The following is a 22971-nucleotide window of genomic DNA, read 5'->3' as shown; positions in this document are numbered from 1 at the left end:
GTTAACCATTTCATCTGGTCAACAAAACACAGACCATGTAGCAGCACCCGCATGGACAGTGATCCCATCCTACACCCCTGTCTCGGCACACACCCCGCAGCTAGACCCCATCCTACACCCCTGTCCAGGCACACACCCCGCAGCTAGACCCCATCCTACACCCCTGTCCCGGCACACACCCCGCAGCTAGACCCCATCATACACCCCTGTCCAGGCACACACCCCGCAGCTAGACCCCATCCTACAACCCTGTCCCGGCACATACCCCGCAGCTAGACCCCTGTCCCGGCACACACCCCGCAGCTAGACCCCATCCTACACCCCTGTCCCGGTACACACCCCGCAGATAGACCCCTGTCCCGGCACACACCCCGCAGATAGACCCCATCCTACACCCCTGTCCCGGCACACACCCCGCAGCTAGACCCCATCCTACACCCCTGTCCCGGCACACACCCCGCAGATAGACCCCATCCTACACCCCTGTCCCGGCACACACCCCGCAGCTAGACCCCATCCTACACCCCTGTCCCGGCACACACCCCGCAGATAGACCCCATCCTACACCCCTGTCCCGGCACACACCCCGCAGATAGACCCCATCCTACACCCCTGTCCAGGCACAGACCTCGCAGCTAGACCCCTGTCCCGGCACACACCCCGCAGCTAGACCCCTGTCCCGGCACACACCCCGCAGCTAGACCCCATCCTACACCCCTGTCCCGGCACACACCCCGCAGCTAGACCCCTGTCCCGGCACACACCCCGCAGCTAGACCCCATCCTACACCCCTGTCCCGGCACACACCCCGCAGATAGACCCCTGTCCCGGCACACACCCCGCAGATAGTGACAGCACCAGTCACTCTCCCAGCAGGAGCAGCCCTGTGCTCAGGTACCTGCACACATCGCGATACACCGGGAGACGCTGCTGTAGACTGCTGAGAGTCTGCACGAGTTGCACTTTACCATCTAAACACCTGTAGTGATACTACAAGTCCCAGCATGCCCTACCTGTGCTCAGCGCTGTAGTCCGGCCAGCAGTAGTGCAGACAGTCCTCCAGGGACAGGTCCTCCCTCTGCTATAGTCACAGTGTTACCTCTGTGACCAGGAGCTGGCAGTGTTACTTGTCAGTCCCCTCCCCTTCCCTCTGCTGGGTGACAGCCTGGATTCCAGGGCTTTGTGCTGTATAATACAATCCCACAGGCTCCTAATCCAGCCAAAGATGAGGGGACAACAAGTGCCCAGGAAGAAACCAAGTAGTAACAGAAAGGAGGACTCTGACCACACATGCAGGACACTGCATGTCTTATTGTGAGAGGTTCCCTGGCTACTACAGGGCTGTGTACACACATGCACCATTTAAAGCCTGTTCTCAGAGCTTGATGCTTTGATGGCAATGGTCCAAAATATAAAACAAACTTGAATGACCTGTACACAATCATTGGCATGTTACCTGCAGTGTTCAGAATGATTGCACATAAATCAGTGTATTCGTATTATAACCATAGTGCTCTATGCTGCAGGGCAGCCTGGAGATGGTCAGTAAGCACGCTTGTAAGGTTTTGTTAGAGGACACAGTACAAGGTTCTGTCTGTACTTTGACTAGTTTTTGTTTGCTTGTTTGTTTTTAATGCCTGTGTTTATAAGCCTTATCACTAGGCAGCCAGCTGTTCATCCTACACCTCTAAGTGAGCACTGTGACACAGTAGTCAGTATCGCTACCTCACAGCCCTGGGTCATGAGTCCAATTCCATACTAGGGCCCTTGCGTGTGCGGAGTTTGTATGTTCTCCCGGTGTTTGCATGGGTTTCCTCTCACACTCCATAGACAAACATAGTGGGTTACCTGGCTGCTGACTAGAATGGGCCCTAGTGTATGTGCACGTTTCTGTATTAGGGAATGTAGTCTGTATACCTCAATGGGGGAGCGACTGATGTGAATGACAGCATTGCGCAGCATGGTGGTGCTATATAAACGATAATAAAATATACATACACTGTCCTGACTTTATTTGAGGAGCCCATTGTAAAAAAATGGCTGCCATCTATATTTGTTGATGATAAAAGATCTGTGCATAGGAAAAAGAATACTAGCAGGTATAAATACTGATAAAAAGAATTGGCAATTGAGCCCACAATTTTGGGATGTACCCATAGGTGTCAACCATTAAAACACCATGCATAGACATGGTTAGTGGCAGCTACAGCAAATACTGAAGGCTATCCTATGGATGTAGCCATTTTAAACAAACATTCTGCAGAAAAGTATAAAATAAAAGTGAATACATCACGGCAGCTATATAAAAATACAAACGCCATTAGAACCTCAAAGCAGGTGGCAAAGATGGAAAAGTAACAAAAGGGGCATTTTCAATGATAAATCTCACAACCAGTGTTCAGTTTTTGTCCCAATTTACGTATGCTTTTCCTCAACCCAAGTGTATTAATATACCTCATTATTTTAATAGAATTAAAGAATAAATACACTATGTATATGGGCCATCTGGGGCCTGTGTGTTCAGATTTTTTACATAAATGACTATATAACATACTGAAATATTCATGGGACAGTTGATATATTTTTAGGTCAATTTAAATATTTTTTTTTTAGCAAGTTTTACATAAAATGCATCCTAGCAGTTTTGCTGCTATTGCAAGTCCCTGGAATATATTTTATATTTCAGACAAAATGACCTCCAATGTCTTTATGCCATAAATGCACATTAGACGGGAACTGCCCAGGTGTATGAAGCAGATGGATAATTACAGAAAATGGGCTCTTGCACAAGGCTGCCCTGGGAGAGCCATCACTGTAACCTCAGTGAAATGAGGTACGTGGTGCCATGGAGGTTATAAAACACAGAGTCCTCCCAAACCTTTCATAGATTTAAGACTAATTGGCAGACACATTATTTAAAAAGTAGTACCCTAATTAACCGGAGGGTGGCTGGCGGATTCAGTTAGCCAAGCAGCAGAGGGTGTCAGTACTGGATCACCTGGTGAAGACCAGATGCTCTCTTTCTGCCATATCCGCTCGCATTACAATGCTAAATTCAGCCAGATAAACCAAAATGACGATTATTGTGAAAGGTAAACCACCATTTTTCATTTAATAAAAAGTAAATATTCCTACCCGAATGCTTACATCACAGAAGTTTTGAAGTTGTATTACTCAGAATACTTGATACTGCAGCCATGTAATTTAGTGACCGAGGCATGTGGCACAACGTGCCTCTCCTATCATCATATGACAATATAAATACAAAAGCAACTCCTTTATATAAACCATTTGTCTTTTAGCAATTCAAAATCCAAGTTTGACTATCGGTCATAAATCTTTAGCCACTAGTTGGCACTGTTCAACCCTTATCTATGGATCAGATGTTTATTTGCCTAGGCTGAATAAGCAATATCTAGAATGAATAAATGTAGACAATGTAATTAAATATATAAATACAAAGTATTCTTCTATTCCAGAGGGTTTCTAAAAGGTGTGTAGCTTTCCTGCAAGTAAAAAATATCTGTAATAAGCAGGGTATAGAGTGCGCAGGGATATAGATAGATATATATATATATATATATATATATAGCTAAAAAAGATTTGCAATGGACAAAGGCAGGAAGTACCTACTATCGCCAAAAGAACAAATGGATTCCAGATTCTTAATGGGTCTATTGTTTGCACACAAGCAGGTTCTGTTTAGCTAAAAACTGCACCATCCTGTTACCTCCTTCCCCCACCTCCCAGGCTCCCCCTCCCTCCTTTGCAGAGATCTCTCCCTCCTTCCAAATATCAACAGACCTTTCTCCTTCACGTTAAAAATGAGTCTGTCACTCCCAACTTAGCTGCAGTTAATCAAAGGGGCCTTTCATCCCATAACTACCTGAGTCTGACAAGTACATTTTATGCTCCTCGGAGAATAAAAAGGAAAAGGGAGTTTTGTGTTGAGGGGAGTTGAATTAAGGAGACTCCCCCAGGGTCATGTATCATAATGGGGAACATGGGCTTTTCCAATCACCCATTAGACAACAGTGCAAGGCAATACCCCAACCACCCCTTGTACGTACAAGTGAGCGCAAACAAAATATGAAGTCTATGTGCTGAATATGAACGTTTCAGGGTTTTACCCAATTATACAACGGTGATTTGGAAATCAAGGATAGGACTAAATTTAAATATGATCCTCCCATTGCAAATTTAATAGCCTAGAAAATAAAAGAAAATAAATCCATTAATAATATTGCAGTTTATAGCATCTTGAAATAAAAAAATGGCATCTTTACAATACTGGCATAAGAGAATCTGAATTAACTATTTATCTCCTTCATCCAGGAACAGGGGATGAATCTGTTGCCATATACTGTATAAAAACCAGACACATTCTGGGTTCTAGAATCTGATCTAGGACACAGCCAGGACACTATTAAATTAGCAATTTAAACCTACAAGACAGCATGTAAAAAAACACAGATAACAGACAATATGTATTAATTCTCTGTGATGTAACCTAATTAGGTTTGCATGTATGTGGAAAGTTGAGTTACCTTTGTCACCTCTATTTACACACTGCTGGTATTTTTAATTAGAATAAGAGTAAATGGGCGTGTTATTAGGATTGAGAGTGAATAAGGAGTATAAACAATGATTTGCATTACAGCAACAGTGGGCAAAGACATTCGCTTCCAATAAGTCTGGCAATATGTTGTACTGTGGTTGAGAAGGGAACAAGTGTGAAATCTTTGAATGGCGTCACCCCCAGGGTCCCTTTCTCTCCACACTGGCTAATGCAATGTAGATATTTTCCAGGGCTTTGCAAGTAGAAGGACCCACAACACAACTCCATGGGAAGGGTTCAATACAGACAGGACCCTGCAGGGCCATTTACTAGGATAATGGCGCAGAGGACAGGAGGAGCTTCTGTAAATTAGCTCAATTGTTTAAAGGGGAGTAAAGTCAATTTTGGTCCATAATTGCATCTTAATTCCTCTATTACAGCTGCAGTGTTGTGTCTTGTTCAGCCTGCACCAGCTGATTCCAACACAAAAGCTTATGGATGAGGACCAACTTGCATCACATAAGAATAGACCACACAAAAACACAATGAGGTTTTTTTTTTGTTTTGTTTTTTTTAAATAAAAGCTGGTGTAAAAAACTCACAGCAATCAATCATTGTAACGTTTTTTCTATTACAACTTAGAAAATGAAGGGCTCTATTTTACCCGCCCACGCGTTTTCATAAAACGCCTCCCAATAAGTGGCTAGTATGAGGTGACTGGCATACCCATATATAGTTTGCCTAAATTTGTACCTAATCACACGATATAAAGACCAGCTATATGTTGTGACCAGTCTCCAATACAAAAAGAGTCACCTTATAGCAGCCTAGTGTAGTAATACTAATGAAAGCCAATATCCAGTCATCAGGTGTGTGGAAAGAGCAGATTTTCAATTAAACCCTACCAAGTTATACATTTTGTTTTCGATCTTGATGACGTCTCGTAACGGAAGTATATATCAACACAGATATCTAGATCTGTCTGACGCTATGGTTATCTAGAAAGTTACAGACAAAAATCTGACTTAACACTATTTTATCATGTCACGTCTCAAAACAAAGGCCAATCTGCCCAATTTATATATATATATATATAAACCGTGAACAGCAATGCCCCCCTCCCAGAAGATGTATGAGATTTAGCTCCTGCTGTATTCCGATTGTCATCATTTCCTGATCTCAAGAGCTACAAATAGTAGGAACTCTCAAGGGCTCCAGTAGATCATTGTTATAAAATACTGCGAAGAATAGTAAGTGCTATGTAAAAAAAACAAAAAAATGCATTTCACACAATGTATATACGATACAGCCCAAAAAAGAAACTGGTCTTTTATCCTTCCAAGGGGGGATACAGAAAAGTACCGGAAGGAGATTTCTTTTTTGTGGTCAGGGTAAAAAGGTGAGCACTCAGAACAGCAGAGCGTTGGACTATACATCATGCCGGCGCGAGGAGTACACGGACGCCGGATTCATCCTGCATCGCTGTGTCACCGTGTATGAACTTCTCTTCCTTGAAGATGGAACGGCAATGCTCCACGGGCCTTGTGAGCAGTGGAGGGAAGGAGCTGATGGGGCATTTGATCAAGTGGTTTTACACTTCAGCCAGTCACTTCGGAACGCCTGACTTCCTGATACATGGCTCCCTCTACACAACTAGTAACCATTTGTTCTAACTCTCCGCACACATCCCAGATTTACTGCTTTGGGGATAAGAGACTTCAGGAGAAATATATATATATGTACACTGGCAGTCTCTGTAAGCATTGGCACTTCTACCTGCTGCATCACCACACAACTGCAATTATCTAGAAAGTAACGAGGAAGGGCGGACAAAACCAAAATCAAGTGGCAGAAAATGGTAAAGACTACACTGTATAACACACACACACACACACACACACACACACACACACACATTTCCTCATTACATTGACTATTTCAGTAAATGAAAATAATCGTATATAAAATTACACTCGAGCATATAACAACAACTGATAAACTGGTTTAATTGTGACAATATTAATTAGAATCGAAGTACTGGTACTTTGTGTTTTTTGTTCTGTACTGTTATACCCTGTATAGTCTGTTTGTACCATGTACGGCGCTGCGGAAACCTTGTGGCGCCTTACAAATAAACGATAATAAAATAATAATAAATTGCCTTATCTTGTAGTGCCTCTGATATGTTGGTGCCATTTCGCCAGCCATGTTTTCTACATAAGAAAAATGGCTCCTGCCAGGGACGAAAGTAGACATTTGCGGACCCCATAGCAAAAGTTTTATAAGAGTCCCTGGAACTAGTGGAAAGAGGTTTACCACCGAAGGGTGAAAAAAAAAAAAAAAAAAAAACACAAAACAAAAACCACCACATTATACACATGGGGTTGACAGAGAAAGCAGCGCACAACATTTATGAACACAAAAAGTGTAAAAACACAGCAACCACAAGCAGCCAATGAGCATGCTCAGCCTAATGCAAGTTCACAACCAATGAAGATATTTGCTTCCATTGGCCTAGGAATGGGACTTGAGCCTATGTTCGTAAATATATCCCTAGGTCTTGTTAATAAATCATGAGTATAATGTGCCTTAAACAGCCTCCAATATATCAACAGAGAATTCAAACCATGGGTCATCACCAGCAATAGCTTCCTCATCTAAAGCACAAGGTAGTATATTTAACAAACATCACAGCGGTACATGTACGGCCATAAGAGGGTGATAACTAAAATAAATCATGAAAAAAAAAAAAAAAAAGATACTTTATTCAAAGAATAAAGTTTTGTTTTTTTGCAAATTTGTGTTTTTGAAACCCAAGTCTGGCTTTTCAATTGCACTGCACATGTACGAACTAGCTAGCCAGGTCACGCATGTACATATCCCCTCAGTCTATCCCAGCATAGCAGTAAGTTAACAGTTACCACTCCGGGCCAGCAACGCAGAGCGATAGCTGCCTCAGCGAGACTTTAATTGTACAATTACTGCAACAGGCGATTTTATATCACCGTGATGAGAGACAATACAAAATCATCCTCACCACCAAACGTTAATAAATAGACCACATAGTTCTGCACTTGTGCGCATCGGATGTGTACATTTATAAATGCATACAATTTGCAGCCACAGGGTACCCAGACTGCTACATTACAGCAGGGAATCCATATACAAATAACAAATCTAGTTGTGTTTGGGAGGTTTGAAATATATTACAGACGACCAGTTTGTTACACACCTTTCCCATGAGCGGGCTAGAACATATGAGGCAGCTGTGAGAACAACTGTGAGACAAAAGACTTGACTAAGGCAATGCTTAGTGCGCACATGTGCACAGACCACAGGCTGGTATAAAAGCAAACATGGGGGGTCCAAACCTGCAACAGGGAGAAAAAGCGAACAAACCAGATTTAGGAGCAAGTATTGTTTTCATTTCAATAGCGTTTCACAGATTATATTGTTCAGGCAACCAGGTGAGCCCCTGCCTCTAGTACAACATCAAGTTTGAAGTGTAGCCTAAGATATCCATGAAAGGCAACTGGTGATGCTTAAAAGGATTCATTGAACATATATCTGAATGCTTTCCAAAGAAGAACAGAAAAAAATGTGTTGTTTTTTTTTTAATATATTTATATAAAACTACAATTTACTACATTTTTCCTGGTAAAATACATTATAACTAAATCCAATATGGATGACAATTTGTATTTTTTTTGCAAACTCTGTACTTCATTTCAGTCTATTAGCATTCATATTTTATTTGTAGAAATAATTACACATTACCAGATAAAAGTTCACAAGTGAAGCATGAACTTGTACTAGGTGAGCCGATAATTCGAAGCAACAGTACATTAACCCAAAGTAGCCAATCAGCAGTAAGATTCGATCAGTCTAGTAAAAAAGTTTAACTAAAGCATGGCACACTGGTTGCTATAGGCACTGTTGCACCACGTTATTAGATCTGGCCCTTTAAGCAGAAGTATAAAAGAAGAATAAGCAGACCATCTGCAGGTAGTGAATGTGTAAATTATATATATATATATATATATATATATATATATATATATATATATATATATATATATATATATATATATATATATATATATATATATATATATATATATATTTTATAAAAAAAAAAGCTTTAAAATTTATAAACTGTTTGTTTGCAACAGTGAAATGGGAAACTTATTTGTTTCCTACACAGAAGAGGCAGCCATCTTACGGGCTGTTCCAGTCATACGAATACTGCCCATCAATTCACTAGGATTCGGTGGTCTCACTATGGCAACTTCCTGTCAGACACTGGCATATAGCAAGCTGAACAGCTGCGTTCTCAAGAACAAATGTGCAACGCACACAAAATGGCCGCTTCCGTTGTGTCCAAAGCAGTGGTGAAAGTGGGGTGTATACAGTGGTACCACAAAATGTCTACTTTGACCACTGGTCCAAACAATGGATAATCTTCAAAATACAGGATTGTTCGCTAGCTGGCAGCACAAGAAAATATAATTAAAACAGATTTTGATAGTTGCCAGAATACTACCCTCAGTCATGTGAACACAAACATTAGGCCACACTTGCCTACTCTCCCGGATTTTCCAAGAGAATCCTGAAGTTTTGGGGAGTCCACCCGGACTCCCGTAAGAGTAAGAAACCTCCTGGACACTTGTGGAGGTGGGGCTTAATGATGTGATTGCGCCATTAAGCCACACCTCCTCTCGTCAATGCCACGAATGTCAGCTTTCATATTAATAGTAGGGGGCTATGGCTATGGTTATACGCCTCCCCCTACACTTGTCACATGACCCGTTCTCCAAAAAGTTGTCAAGTATGCATGATTAGACTAACGTTTTCCCTCTTTCCAATACATGCCAAATATTCTGGTGTGCCAGCCTATAGCCAAAGTGTTTATTATCTACATCCACTTGTTAATGTTTAAAAGATAATTGACAGGATTTCACACACAGTTCTTTCTTCAGATACATTTCAGGCTGGCCAAAGTCCATCTTAAATCAGCCATAGCGGCATCTATTGCTGGATTATGTGGTCCCTATAATATCCAGAGGATTTAGACAGGCTTTGACAGAGTTAAGTGAAATACCCTTGGATAAAACTTGTAGTAGTCCTTGGTGTGACCTTGGTTGTAATTGTCTGATCTACTCCTGAGCCTCAGGTATTTCTAAATTACTATTGGGGGGGGGGGGTTGGAAGGGAATAAAAAAAATGTTTTTGCTTCACTAAGCTGTAACAGAAGGTTCACACACAGCACAGAAACAATTACAGGGAAGCAGCTCTTTGTAGTTTTTTTTTTGGGAAGAGTTATGTGGACATAAAAACAGATAACATGGTTGAAAAGAAAAACATGTTTTATATATTTATGTAAATAACTAGAGTGAGAGGAAATACTAAATAAAATAAACAAACAGGAGAGCTGAATACACTGTTACAACACTGAATTCATAGAAACTAACTGATGGGTATACACCGTTAAAGGACATGACATCTGAAAGATAGCCACATATATGCCATATGGTATTATTACCATTTATTTATATAGCGCCACTAATTCCGTAGCGCTGTACAGAGAACTCACTCACATCAGTCCCTGCCCCATTGGGACTTACAGTCCCAATTCCCTAACAAACACACAGACACACACAGACAGACAGACTAGGGTCAATTTGAGAGCAGCCAATTAACCTACCAGTATGTTTTTGGAGTGTGGGAGGAAACCGGAGCACCCGGAGGAAACCCATGCAACCACATGGAGAACATACAAACTCCTCACAGATAAGGCCATGGTCAGGAATGGAACTCATGACCCCAGTGCTGTAAGGCAGAAGTGCTAACCACTTAGCCACAGTGCTAAACAAAACTGTGCCGCCATTTTCCCCAGGCTCCTCAAAGAGATAAAATATATATTAAAGATCAGCCACAACATTAAAAGCACTGAAAACCACTCATCATAATCGTACTTGTCTAGGGGTGGGATATATTAGGCAGCAAGTGAACAATCAGTTTTTTTAAGCTAATTTGTTGGAAGCAGGAGAAATGAGCAAACGGAAGGATCCAAGTGACTTTGACAAGGACCAGATTGTGATATCTAGCTGACTGGGTCAGAGCATCTCCAAAATGGGAGGTCTTGTGGGGTGTACCTACCTAAAGTGGCCCAAGGAAGGACAACCGGTGAACTGGCGATGGGGTCATGAACAACCATGTGCGTGGGCAGCGAAGTCTACCCCGTCTGTCCAATAACCATAGAAGAGCGACTGTAGCACACCTTGCTGAAAAAGTTAATGCTGGTTATTATAGAAAGGGACAGAAGTGGAAGTTGCGCAATCAATTTATAGGCTCATAGCAGGTGCTTGAAATGGCAGGTCCTTTGCTGGCTATAGCAGTGTGCTGGGGGATTTTCCTCTGTATTACAGAAAGGTGTCAGAACACACAGTGCATCACAGCTTGTTGCTTATGGGGCTACGTGGCCGCACATCGGTCTGAGTGCCCATGCTGACCCCTGTCCACCACCAAAAGCGCCTACAATGGGCATGTGAGCGCCATAACTGGACCATAGAACAATGGAAGGAGGTGACCTGGTCTGATGAATCATGTTTTCTTTTCACATAATGTGGATGGGCAGGTGTGTGGGCGTCGTTTACCTGGGGAAGAGATGGCACCAGTATGAGCTCTAGTGCTCTGAGCAATGTTTTGTGGGAAGCCTTGGGTCCTGAGTCTTGCAGCAGGATAATGTGCCCGGCCACACTGCAAAAATTGGTTTGAGGAAAATGACAAAGTTCAAAGCACTGACTTGGCCTCCAAATTCCCCACATCCCATCGAACCGTGGGATGTGCCCACACCATGAAACTTACAGGACTTAAAGAATCCGCTGCCAACGTCTTGGTGCCAGAGACCACAGGACACCTTCAGAGGTCTTGTGGAGTCCATGCCTCAACGGGTCAGAGCTTTTTTGGCAGCACTAGGGGGACTGACAATATTAGACAGTGGTTTTAATGTTGTGGCTGATTGGTAGATATATCTATATTTTTTTTTTTTAAAAAAATGTAGCATTTATTATAATGCTACCAAAAATAAATTTTCAATTAAGTATTCTGAGATGGACAGCAAAAATAGGACTCTACCAATACGGTTAATATAACAGAAACCATAGAAGAGTGAGTGTGTGTGTGTGTGTGTGTGTGTGTGTGCCAATACTAAACTTTTTTTTTTTTGGGAGCAATATCTTTAACTTCATAGCACACTACAGAGGCCTTCCAACTGTCAGAAAGGACCAGGGCATTGGTAATTTCTGATGACAGGCACAGAAATAGTGCATCTGGCTGACAGCGATGACCTTTGGCAACGCAGCCAGCGCTCCTGAACTTGCTTAGAGACAGCTGACAGGGAAGCTGGTTCCTTTTTTTTTTTTTTTTTTTTTTTTTTTAATCTTTACATTTAAGCCAATCCTACTTTTGCTATTTTGGGAAAATTTCATGTACCCAGAAGCTCTAACTCTGCAGAAAGCTTTCTGAAATCTGACAATCTTGTACCTAATCTCATACACAGTTCACAGCGATTTCCTCTGCACCTCTTCATTGTCGGCAAAGGTAATGCACTGTACAAAAAGTTGAAAGATGTCCTATGCTTTCAGATTGTATAAAGTGGAGTTGTAGTACGCAGGCAGAGATTCCTAGTGGTAGCTTTGCCATGATAGACCAGTGACAAGGTGATCTCTGTGAGGTGATCTAGCCAACTTAGACTCTAAGCAGATTCAATTGCTAAAACCAAATCTGCACAAGGCGCTTCCGTAAAAAGGCAGATTAATTTTTTGTTTTATTTATTTTGCTCATATTCCATAGATGTGCAAGCAAAAGGGAGTTAATTTTTACTGTAGTAACAGTAAAAAACGCGGTCCCACAATGTTCTGAGGATCATCGCGGCCAACTGAACCTGCCCCTAAACCTGTGCAATTAAAGGTTTTAATAAACCCAACAAACTGAGCTTCCAGCATTTAAGCCTTCCAGGGAAACCAAGAAATACTATATTTTGTAAAACAAATTAGTTTTTTTTGTATTCTCCCCCAAAGCTTTTGTTACAAAAATACAACCACCATAAAAACGCAGCCCCATATAAAAGGTGCATTTATTGGTCATGAGAATATGTGAAAAGTTTTGAGAAAACAGGCCATCTACGCACTGCATTACCTCCCTTATCAGTAGCATACTCAGAGGATTACCTTCTTTCTAAATAACAGACCCCTACTGAATACTATGACCTTAAATCCATGTAATGGACTGACAGAGGTGAAAGGTCTGATCTCCAGTACATGATAACAAAAGCAGGAGCAACTGTCTGGGATTGAGCCAGATCAGTCACTGCTCACCTTCAAGCTGGACTGTTTCAACGTGACTATTCTTAAATTAACAACAAGACCACCTCTAAATAGCTCCCGGAAGGACGACTGTTTTACTATCGCTCTATTCAACGGATCTGGGCTACAGGCCCATTAGCAGACAAGAACACGTCCAAGAAAAACAAACAGGTCTCAAAAGGTTACAAAGAGCTAGAAGAGTAACTTAAAACAAACAAAAAAAACAATAGAATCAAACTCTTCTAGGAACCTTTTCAGAACAATTTGGTTAACACAGGTGCAACAGGGATATGAAGTCTGATATCCTAAATGAAAGAGGCTCTAGGCAAGTTCCATTCTACCAGATAGCAGCAACAGATCCCATAATAATCCCAACATTACTGATGGTCCATCCATGGGAAGCACAATTTGTTGACTACAGGAACACCTGCCCCTTAACAGCACACAGTAATTTACAGGTCTAACATATTATTTATTTTATTTTTATTTATTTTTTTACACCTTAGTGACCCATAAGAGACGTTTTGTTTATAAATGACTTCAGACCTTATTAAAATGCACCCCTCACCTGCATAGACGCAGCCTGTAACTAGAAACCTATGCTTCATGTATACTAGTTACAAATAGCCTCTATCTACTAGTTTCTAGATAAACGTACCAATCTCCTTTTCTTAACACACTCCTTGCTGAAACGAACACCCCCGTTTTTTAGTAGAGAAAACACAAGGAGTGAATACTGAGCAATTTAATGTCTCATTTTCGAGCACGTACACATAAAAAAAAAAATATAGCCACGGACCGCAACCAATGTCTTCCAACACCTTCTAAAAATACCCTGCTAAAGGAAGTATTCATATTGATTATTACAGGATTAAAGAAAAATTTAGACGTCGTAAACTTAAAGTTTTAAGCACTGAAATGTCTAGAAAGACCGAGTGTCTACCAGCCAAAAAAAAGTAGTATAAAAAGCGACACCAACTCTTCCACAAGTGTGGAGGGCACAAACTACAAGATTCAGCAGAGCAATATTAAAACTAAAGTCGACAATATTATAATTGTTTATTTGTATAGAGCAAATCATGTTTCCCAGCGATTTACAAAGAATATGAAGGAATTCATGTCACTCACAGTCTAGTCCCCTACTACACACGTACTACGGTCCATTTTGTCGGAAGCCAAATAACCTACCAGTATGTTTTTGGAGTGTGATGGGAAACCAGAGCACCCGGAGGAAACACAGACAAACATGGGGAGAACGGACAAGCTCCCTACAGATAGAGCCCAGGTAGGAATCTAACCCATGACCCCAGCACTGTGATGCAGCAATGCTAACCACAGTGCCACAGAGGACCAGCACAAAACTACAGTAAGGGGGACAGACAGAGGCCAAAATTGCTACACAGATGGGCACCTACAGTAGGAGCTCCACCAATCAGCAGGAAAAATCTAGCATGGCAACAAAAGATGGTTAATACTGGGAAATCCACTGCACAGATGGCAGAATAGAAGAATATGCTTTAAACATTAGTCATTTCTGCCATTTTAAACCATTATACTGTATCCACAGAAAGCAATAAGTAACCTTGACCATGTAACAACATTTCTTATGTGAGCAGAGTCCTGGAGAGCTATACAGAATATTTACAAAGTCTCTCCCTTCTGAAAAATAATTCATGCTTCAAAATAAAAAAAAACCCATACAGATGCAATAGGTAAACTATACATGAATCGCCCTGCAATACATTACACGTGAACTTTATTCCGTCTAGGACGGGTTAACCACTTTGATGCCAATACGTTGACAGGCTCTCCACCTAGCGTCAAAGCAAGGCTGTGTTTCCATGGCAACATATTATACAGTCTCTCGCTGTATAGCCCCAGAGACCACTGTTTTGCAGTGACCGGCTTCTATACGAGCCTGATCGACATACTGTGGTCTCCCATTCTCTGCATAGGTATATATATATATATGGATGTCAGTCAAAAAATATACTATTGGAAATAAATTGTGTGGCATATGTTAACCAATGTATTACAGTGAACACACATAAAATGACTTACTGGCTGGCTTGTCAAGCAAGCAACATCCTCTTACCTCCCACTAAATCAGTAAAAATGGTTCTTGGAAATAAAACGACAGTGGGGAAAAAAAAAAAAAACAGTCAATGTCAGCATTAGCCAGTTTTCGGTGGCTAGCACCTGAAATGTTGCCCTGACAAGTCTATCTATATAAATATCAGGGCTAACCTGTATAAAATGCAAGAGGGTGAGTTACCCCTCTTGTGTTACAGATAATAATTACCCAGATTTATTGGGGCACTAACAGTATATTCTTATTATAGTTGCATTGGATTGGGGCAGAAAGTAGATCCTTACCTAATGCTGTTGTGTGCTTGAAGCCTGTTACACAAGTCAGCTGGAAAATAATATACTACCAAATACTTAAAGATTCAATATTTAAGATGGTCCAAATGCTGAAGACTATTCTCCACTGACAATCTATATACATTCACCCCCCCACCACACACTAACCCAAAGTAAAATAAAGACTTCAGTGCATTGCGATTGGCAGAGTCACTGTATTTGGGATACAAACAGAAAGGTGGCAATTATAGACATGACACATGCACGTCATAGTTTATGTCAAAATTCTAAGCCTAATTAATGCCACATGGTAACATACCTGCTGGCGTTTTACTAGTGGTAAAAAGATGTCAGATGCATTTGAGGAGTTTTTATTGGCATTACGAAAAGACGCAATTCAAACACAAGTAAAACCGCCAATGGGTATGGTAGCACTAGAAAGAATGGTTCCTAGTTTTAAATCGCCCCCCACCCCAAAAAAAAGCCAGCAGACATAAGACCTTTACTGAGCAAGTCACCAATCCAACCTGCACTGGAATTAAAAATATAATTAACAGAATACTGAAGAAACCCCATGCATTTAACACCATTTCAAACCTCTTCCTCTAATTCACATTGCTCGCAAACTCTATCCTCCCCCCCCACCACCGTGTGACCAGTCAGTCAATGACCGGCCACTATTGTTCAAAGAAATCCATCTTATTTAATGAAAGGAAACAATTGCAAACCGAGTAACTCAGTCAGTGCACAATAAGAGACACTCAACAACTAAGAACAGTTAGTTAAAAGAACTAACTCGCCACCAAGAGCTACAGAACAATGGCCAGCCTGGTATATTCTATTCCGTTAACATGAATCAAAATTGTGCCCCAGTTACAATAAAACCTCCTTCCTCATTTGCTTCCACCAAGCCCATTGTTTTATATATACAAAAAAAATATAAATAAAAGAAAAATAAATAAAAGAAAAAAAACAAACAAACACAGAACTACTGGATTCTGTAACTATCAAAACAGTATCTTATTCTTCCACCATATAGCAGGTTGTCAAAGCCTTGTAATTCTCTCTAATCAGCGAAAGTCATTGTGATGTTCAGGCATTCATCAAAGTGTTAAAATAGCCATTTAGTTACACCTTAAGCACAGTCTGCCTTCAGGCATCGGAACTACAGCTTCTAAGAATCCAAGAGTCGTAGATCGTGGTGGGAGGCAGGTCTCAGCTTGTATGTGTGCGAGGTCTGTTGCCCAACTAAAAGGAGAATAGATGTTACAGACCCGGACATCGATAGCACAAAGGATGTGGACTTCCGACAACCAGCGATGCTCAATATACAGGACGTGTACGTATGTATTTTTACACTAAGATAGACATTACAGAAACGTATTAAATCCAAAAAAGTTTGTTCAACAGCTTCTATCATCTATTGCAACATCATGGCTAAGCGAGAAGAATATCCCATCTATGAACAACGTCTCTTTAAAAGAACTAAGGCAGATAGATGTGCATCTCTTGAGCTGTACAAAGAGCATTGCAAAAAGTTACACACCAGTTGTATTTTATTTTGACAATGGCTCTCAGAATTTGTCCAGTCCTGGCTAAGTGGACATTTAAAAAAATACTTTCAGAAGCTAGTTTGAGTGATTAAACATGAAATGTAAAGAGCACTCGACCGTATGTGAAATATTGCAAGTCTCTGCACAGACATATACAATGCAGTATTCCTGAAAGCAGAAAAAAAAAAAAAATATATAAAAAGGTATTTAACATACAGAATCATTGCCTCATATCACCACGAAAAACCCACCGTCAATATGCTTCTCATTAAGACAATAAAAGATACGTATAGCAATATAAAACAGAGCAATATTTCATTCAGTAGTAGATTAAAGTCTACGCACCAGAAAGTGTCTCACAAACTGAAGACTCCGGTATCTGGGAAACAAAGGATTGGATAGTACTGTACTGCAAGACCACCAAAATAACAATCTGTCATTTGCAACATTCACCCCTTGTGGTCCTACAGGGGGGGTCACTTTTGGTGGGGAAGTGACAGGAAGGCCCAATTTACACAAATGGGGGGGGGGGGGGGGCGATTTGTGACAAATTCAACACGCTACTGTGAACAATTAGCTGTATAGAAAATCGCTTTAGTGTCTTCTTCCTTTACTATGGAGCCAAGTAAGATTTTAACTTAAGAGGGGGTGGCTGGGGAACTTTAGTATTCTTAAGGAGAGTGAAAGGGGGTGAAAAAGAGCTTTTTTTTGTTTTTTGTTTAGCACATGATTACATACAATATTTCAATCAATATTGTGAAGTCTGCTAACGTCAACTCCTGGACATTGCAGATAGAGGCTACAAGACAAAGCTGTCGCTTCTGGGAATGAGGGAGTTAAACCAGCATTCCCCTTTCCTCATTTGAAAGTGCAGGTTTTATAGGCTTCTTCTACTCTCATTTACGCTCAAGCTCTCAGCAAACATCTGTTTTTAAAACGGTCAAACAGCTACAGTTTTACAACGCTTGACATTTATTCACATAAATGTAAAAAAGGTTGTCTGAGTGATCACTTATAAACGCAAGGTCATTTCTAGGGAGCCTGAAAGGATTATTGCTGGTTTAAAGCTTCTGTTGGGTGGCGCTGACAACTTGCAAAATTAAATTAAAAGATGTGCATATAAATTTTAAAAAATAACCTTTTTTTTTTTTTATTTAAAAAGATAAAATGACAGAACTGACAGGGCTGCTGCCCACCTGTTAAATGACTATGTTGCCCCTAGTGGTTGTTCGAAAGAATACAGGTTATCCCCATCACTACTGGTGTGAAAGAAAAACAAATCAGGAGAGGGGGAAAAAAATAATCATCTTGCAATTATGTGTTCACATATTATCTGACACTCTCTCAGGAACTGTAAACTGGTGTTCCAGTCAAAAGCAGAGTGTAACACAAACATATACGCTCGTAACAGGCATTTATCGCTCAAGGATAGTAATACACAAAGCACCTCACACAAACACCAAAAAAAAAAAACCAGCCAAATGTACTTCTGCTCTTTCATGCTATTTAATTGTTTACTGGGATGTTTAGGATTTATTTTTTTTACTCACCCATTACTTTAAGGTTTGCAATTACATTGATTAGATTTTCATGTCACACAATGTTTTAATAATACCCCCAGATGAATGAGCAGCGCACAATGCCACTACGTTAGCTTAACCAAGCTCCGAAGCACCCGGAAAAAAAAAAAATTTGGGAAGACAGTTTGTACCGTTCAAGTTGTGAAATTCTCTAACAAGTGCCTGAAAGGCAGCCTAATTCCACATTACTCACCTAAGGTGCTGATAACTCAAATATAACTTTTATTCACATCCATGAACAGGTACAAGACCAGTATTATCCAATATATTGGATATGTCATTTGCCAATGTCTGTGCAGTAAAGACTGATCAGGCCACACTTTTGGGATAGTAAAGAGGGTAAGGGGGGATATGCACTTGGTGGCTAGGTATCATCAGCAGTTATTTATATAGCACCGCTAATTCTGCAGCGCTGTACAGAGAACTCATTCACATCAGTAGGTATCCTACAAATGACCAATACTGAATGAATCAAGTCATCTGTCACAATACAGCCAGGCGTTTTGCAATACTACAGAACATGCACTAGAAAAAAAAAAAAAAAAAAAAGGACCATCCATTATACTATTTCATGGGCTGCAGACAAGAAAATAAATAACATAAAATATACACAGCTTGCTCTGATGCATCCACAGCTCTTACACGGCAATAGAGCAAGTCAGCTGCTGTCATCCATTATAACAGTACATTAGAAGTGTGCCTACTATTCAATTACATACATAATCACGCTTCATTGTAGCAGATTCTCCATACTGTGCTGGCTGCCTTCTGGCATCATGCATAGAAACACCCGCAGATCATGAAATAGTGTATGAGGGAGGGAGAGACAAAAAACAAAAAAAAACATACAGCTTCCAACAAGCAGAATGCTAAAAATTTCTATCCAATAATATGGTGGGGTGAAACACATAAAATACATTAATGTATTCCAAGTACAACAAAGACACAGACTTGATACAGCTTCAAAATAAAATAAAAAATGTCATTTTGCAATCAAAACAGCAACGATTTAAAAAATAAATGACTGTGCATAGAGGTCTCGTTTATTTACACAAAAGCTAGTTTGCAAATGTACAGATTCTATAACAATTACTGCTTAGCAATGCTATGGATGTTAATGGTGGGGCAGTGAGGACTAGGGATGGGGAAGGGTAGGTTGGGGAATACAAGCCACAGGTAACAGAAGAGAAGGGGTTTGCTATTTTATATGCACATAGATTGAGGTTGTGCATCGACACAACAAGTGTTAAGTGAATCTCGGTTGCTGCATCACTGACGTTCACCGAGAGTCTCTCAACCACACTAGCTCGCTCTCTCTCTCTCTCGCTCTCTCTGATCTTCCTTTCCATTTGAAACCCCTTATTTTAAATTCAAAAAGCAAGTCTGTCTGCCTTAACTTTTCCCACACCTTTTTTATTTTTTTGCTATTTGGGGTGACGGGAAGCCCAACCAATCTATACCACATAGGTTTAACATCTATATACGTCACAAAGCAAAGCTGACAGATCTATCAGACTTTTGTAAATGAATTGAAGGGAAAAGGAAAATAAATAAACAAAAACATCATGTTTACTCTGAATAATCCTCTTTGCTTTATTCTACTGGCAGAGACAGAACAGAAATCGGCCACGATTAGCCAGCCCGCTCTAACACAGTCTGACTGACTGCCGCTGAGCACAAGTGGAATGGTGTAGTCACCAGATAATTGCTAGACAAATTGACAATCATTATTTGGTGTAAATCAAGTTTTAGTAGTGGCACAAATTCCACCCAAACCTCAATATATAATAATTCCCATTCATTTGGAAATTGGATGAGAAACCGCAACAATGCTCCGATTCAAAAAAGCAGAACAAGATGTTTACTAAGACACTATATGGATCACAATATGGATAAGAACCTTTAGTGTTAAACGTGTGCAGTTCGTTTAGGGGAAAAAGAAAATCTACAAAGATCAATACTTGCTGTGCTACGCATTCTAATCCTGCATTGTATTCAGTGTGTGTGTGTAAAAAAAAATAAAAAAAAAATATTATATATACACATACAAATGGACCGGGTAATAAAACAAGTCGAGAACATTTCTCGGTTGGCAAGGCTAAAAAACACAGCACTGCAAGGCTGATCGTGAGCATCTTACTTCAGAGAAGACTAGAGTAGGAGATTCAGCGATAGGCAGGATTGCCAGTTCTAAAGAGTCTGCAGCTGAGCCAGACATTCATTAAAAGCAAGAGAAATTGTGACATGATGCTGAGAGAAGATGTACGATTGTGTGTAGATACACACACCAAAAAAAAAAAAAAATAGGTGTGACCTGTGCCACTGACCAACACTTCAATCTCTTTCACCACAGTGTGTTTTATTCCAGGTACCATTATAGACATCAAGAGGATTAAGATATGGAATACGTTACTGTGATATAAACCTCTTGTTGACACATGCAGAATGACTGGAGCAGTCAATCCAGCTACTGCAATAGAATGCACAAATCAGGAAAAATTACTCACACCATTATTAGAAAATAATAATCTGATGAGGTGCAGCCAGATGCAATATGTACTACGTTAATTTTAAGTGGGCAAGAAAGAGTTACAGCTTAATTTAAACTTCATCAAAGTCTCCGCTTATGTGCTTGTATCTTAAGTCTAGAGGCTTATTGGAGTCACACAAAATGTGTCATGAAAGAAGGTAACCATCTGCAAGGCAGGTACTTAATGTAGCAGGAGTGTGATATAGCAGGTGCTGTATTTTGTGCTCATCATTAGTTCCTGGGGTTAAAGAGAGAAGATATGCTATAAAGCTACACAAAAAATAAACACTGCATAAAATATAATAATAAAAAAAAAATGTAAATACTAATATGGAGGGTTGACCTGCGTTCTGTTTTGAACCATACAAATAGTTACTAAAAATAAAAAAATCAACTAGTATTATAAACCAAGATTTATGATGAGAAAAAAAATAAATGACTCATGGCATTTAAAATTACCAGATAAATGTAGGATAACTATCAATATATACATACACACTATGAACAAATTAGTTACGGTGGGATAATTGAGTATTCCTGCAGTAAACCCAGCATGTTTAATTGATTGGTTTATGTTTTTATCTTCGTCAACCAGTACAAATTGTCTTGATAAGTCAACACTTGTACTGTGCATATGGAATCTAAAGACAGTGGTTGAAATGGGCATAAATCGCAGGAAAAGTGCACCCCATGATAAATCAACTACAACAGTCACTTTATTTTATATGATAGGGATATAATAGGGGGGAAGGCAGTGTCACAGTTTCTTGTCCATATGCTTGTGTGCCCCCCTTAATTCACTACTCCATCTGTGTTATGTCCACATATCCATTACCTTTATAATAATGGCACAGATCTGGTGCGTTTTCTTAAGTGCCAAGTCATAGGAACTGTTTATGACAGCCAGACTGGTTTATTTTAATGGCATTCGCTGATTAAACAAGACTTTTAGCCAACTTGCCAGTGGGTAATGTAAGAAGGGCTGTTTTAAATACAGAGAGAAAGGCATAAAACATCTGATATTATGCAGCAGCTTGTCCAATAAAAGACACAAATTAAAAGGAGTAAGGAGGGGAAAGTTGCACTGCATTCAGTAAAGACTGTAGATAGAGCTTTACATTCTGAAGTAGTGTGCTAGGGAAGTGGCATTAATATATTCAAGGCTATAACCAGTACACTCAATCTACCCATTGCAAGAAAACCCCCCACTTCTTACTCCCACCCAGACGAGACCAGCTGAATCAGTGCTCATAGGACACCTGCAGGCATCTCCGCAAAGTCTCTCGCAGGCGCAGGGATGGTGCAGTTGCGCTCCCCGCCACCGGGAGTGCAAAGCCGGGGGAAGCACTGGGCTTTATCCCGGCTCAGTGTATCCATGTAGGCTTGCAATCTCCCCGCGTTTTACATCCCACAACCCTTTAGTCTGCACACCGGCTGCGTCTTTAGCGCAAGGAATAGCCACCTAGCGCGCTACACATCCTAAAAACCCATGGAGGGTCCAACACTGCCACTCTATGTACAGCTCAATTACTACCCAGCCCCATACCACCAGTATACATTGACTTACGTAATTAGCAGACAGCATCTCTTTATATGGATATCCTTGGCTATTTCTATTACGCACATTTTTATTTTACTACTGGAAGCGTATAAAGGAGCCCTTCTCTCCCTACAGTGTCCATGAGCATGTACCTGTGGACATACATGTAGGCAGTGGTCATCTTCCCCCTACGTCAATCTCTCCAGAGTAGGGTCTCCCCAGAATCTCTCCAGAGCCCTGTAGACTCCTTCCATCCCAATCATGCATGCAGCACCAGAGCAGACACCACTACACACTGTATGCATGATCCATATTACTGGGGTGTAGTCTACAGCTCCCCCCAGAACAGGAGAGCATCTCACCGAGCCGGTACAAGAATGCTAAATGTCATTTTCGCCCACTATCCCTGTGGATTGTCACTGGGCACAGCAAAAGCGCTGCAGAGTGGAAGTAACAGGGGTTTCCCCATTACTGATTCAC

General features: G+C 40.7%; 1 protein-coding gene and 1 long non-coding RNA gene across 6 annotated transcripts in view; both read right to left on the bottom strand.

Annotated features, from left to right (window-relative positions):
- Positions 1-22971, bottom strand: part of LOC142150173 (uncharacterized) — a 433251-nt gene that overhangs the window by 324762 nt on the left and 85518 nt on the right. The gene's annotated exons all lie outside the window — the stretch shown is intronic.
- Positions 1-22971, bottom strand: part of PCDH1 (protocadherin 1) — a 142389-nt gene that overhangs the window by 118136 nt on the left and 1282 nt on the right. Inside the window, exon 1 of one of the 5 annotated variants that reach the window (XM_075210005.1) lies at positions 1014-1111. The exons of 3 other annotated variants lie outside the window; for them this stretch is intronic. Coding sequence is in view for 1 of the 2 variants with exons in the window: in XM_075210004.1 (XP_075066105.1) it covers positions 899-908 (10 nt within the window). In the remaining variant the exon portion in view is untranslated. Of the gene's footprint in view, positions 1-898; positions 963-1013; positions 1112-22971 lie in introns of those variants that run through there. One more of the 5 variants, XM_075210004.1, reaches the window with a different exon arrangement.

This window comes from Mixophyes fleayi, chromosome 4, assembly GCF_038048845.1.
Source record: "Mixophyes fleayi isolate aMixFle1 chromosome 4, aMixFle1.hap1, whole genome shotgun sequence".
Lineage (NCBI taxonomy): Eukaryota > Metazoa > Chordata > Amphibia > Anura > Limnodynastidae > Mixophyes > Mixophyes fleayi.
This window is presented reverse-complemented; position numbering and strand designations above follow the sequence as displayed.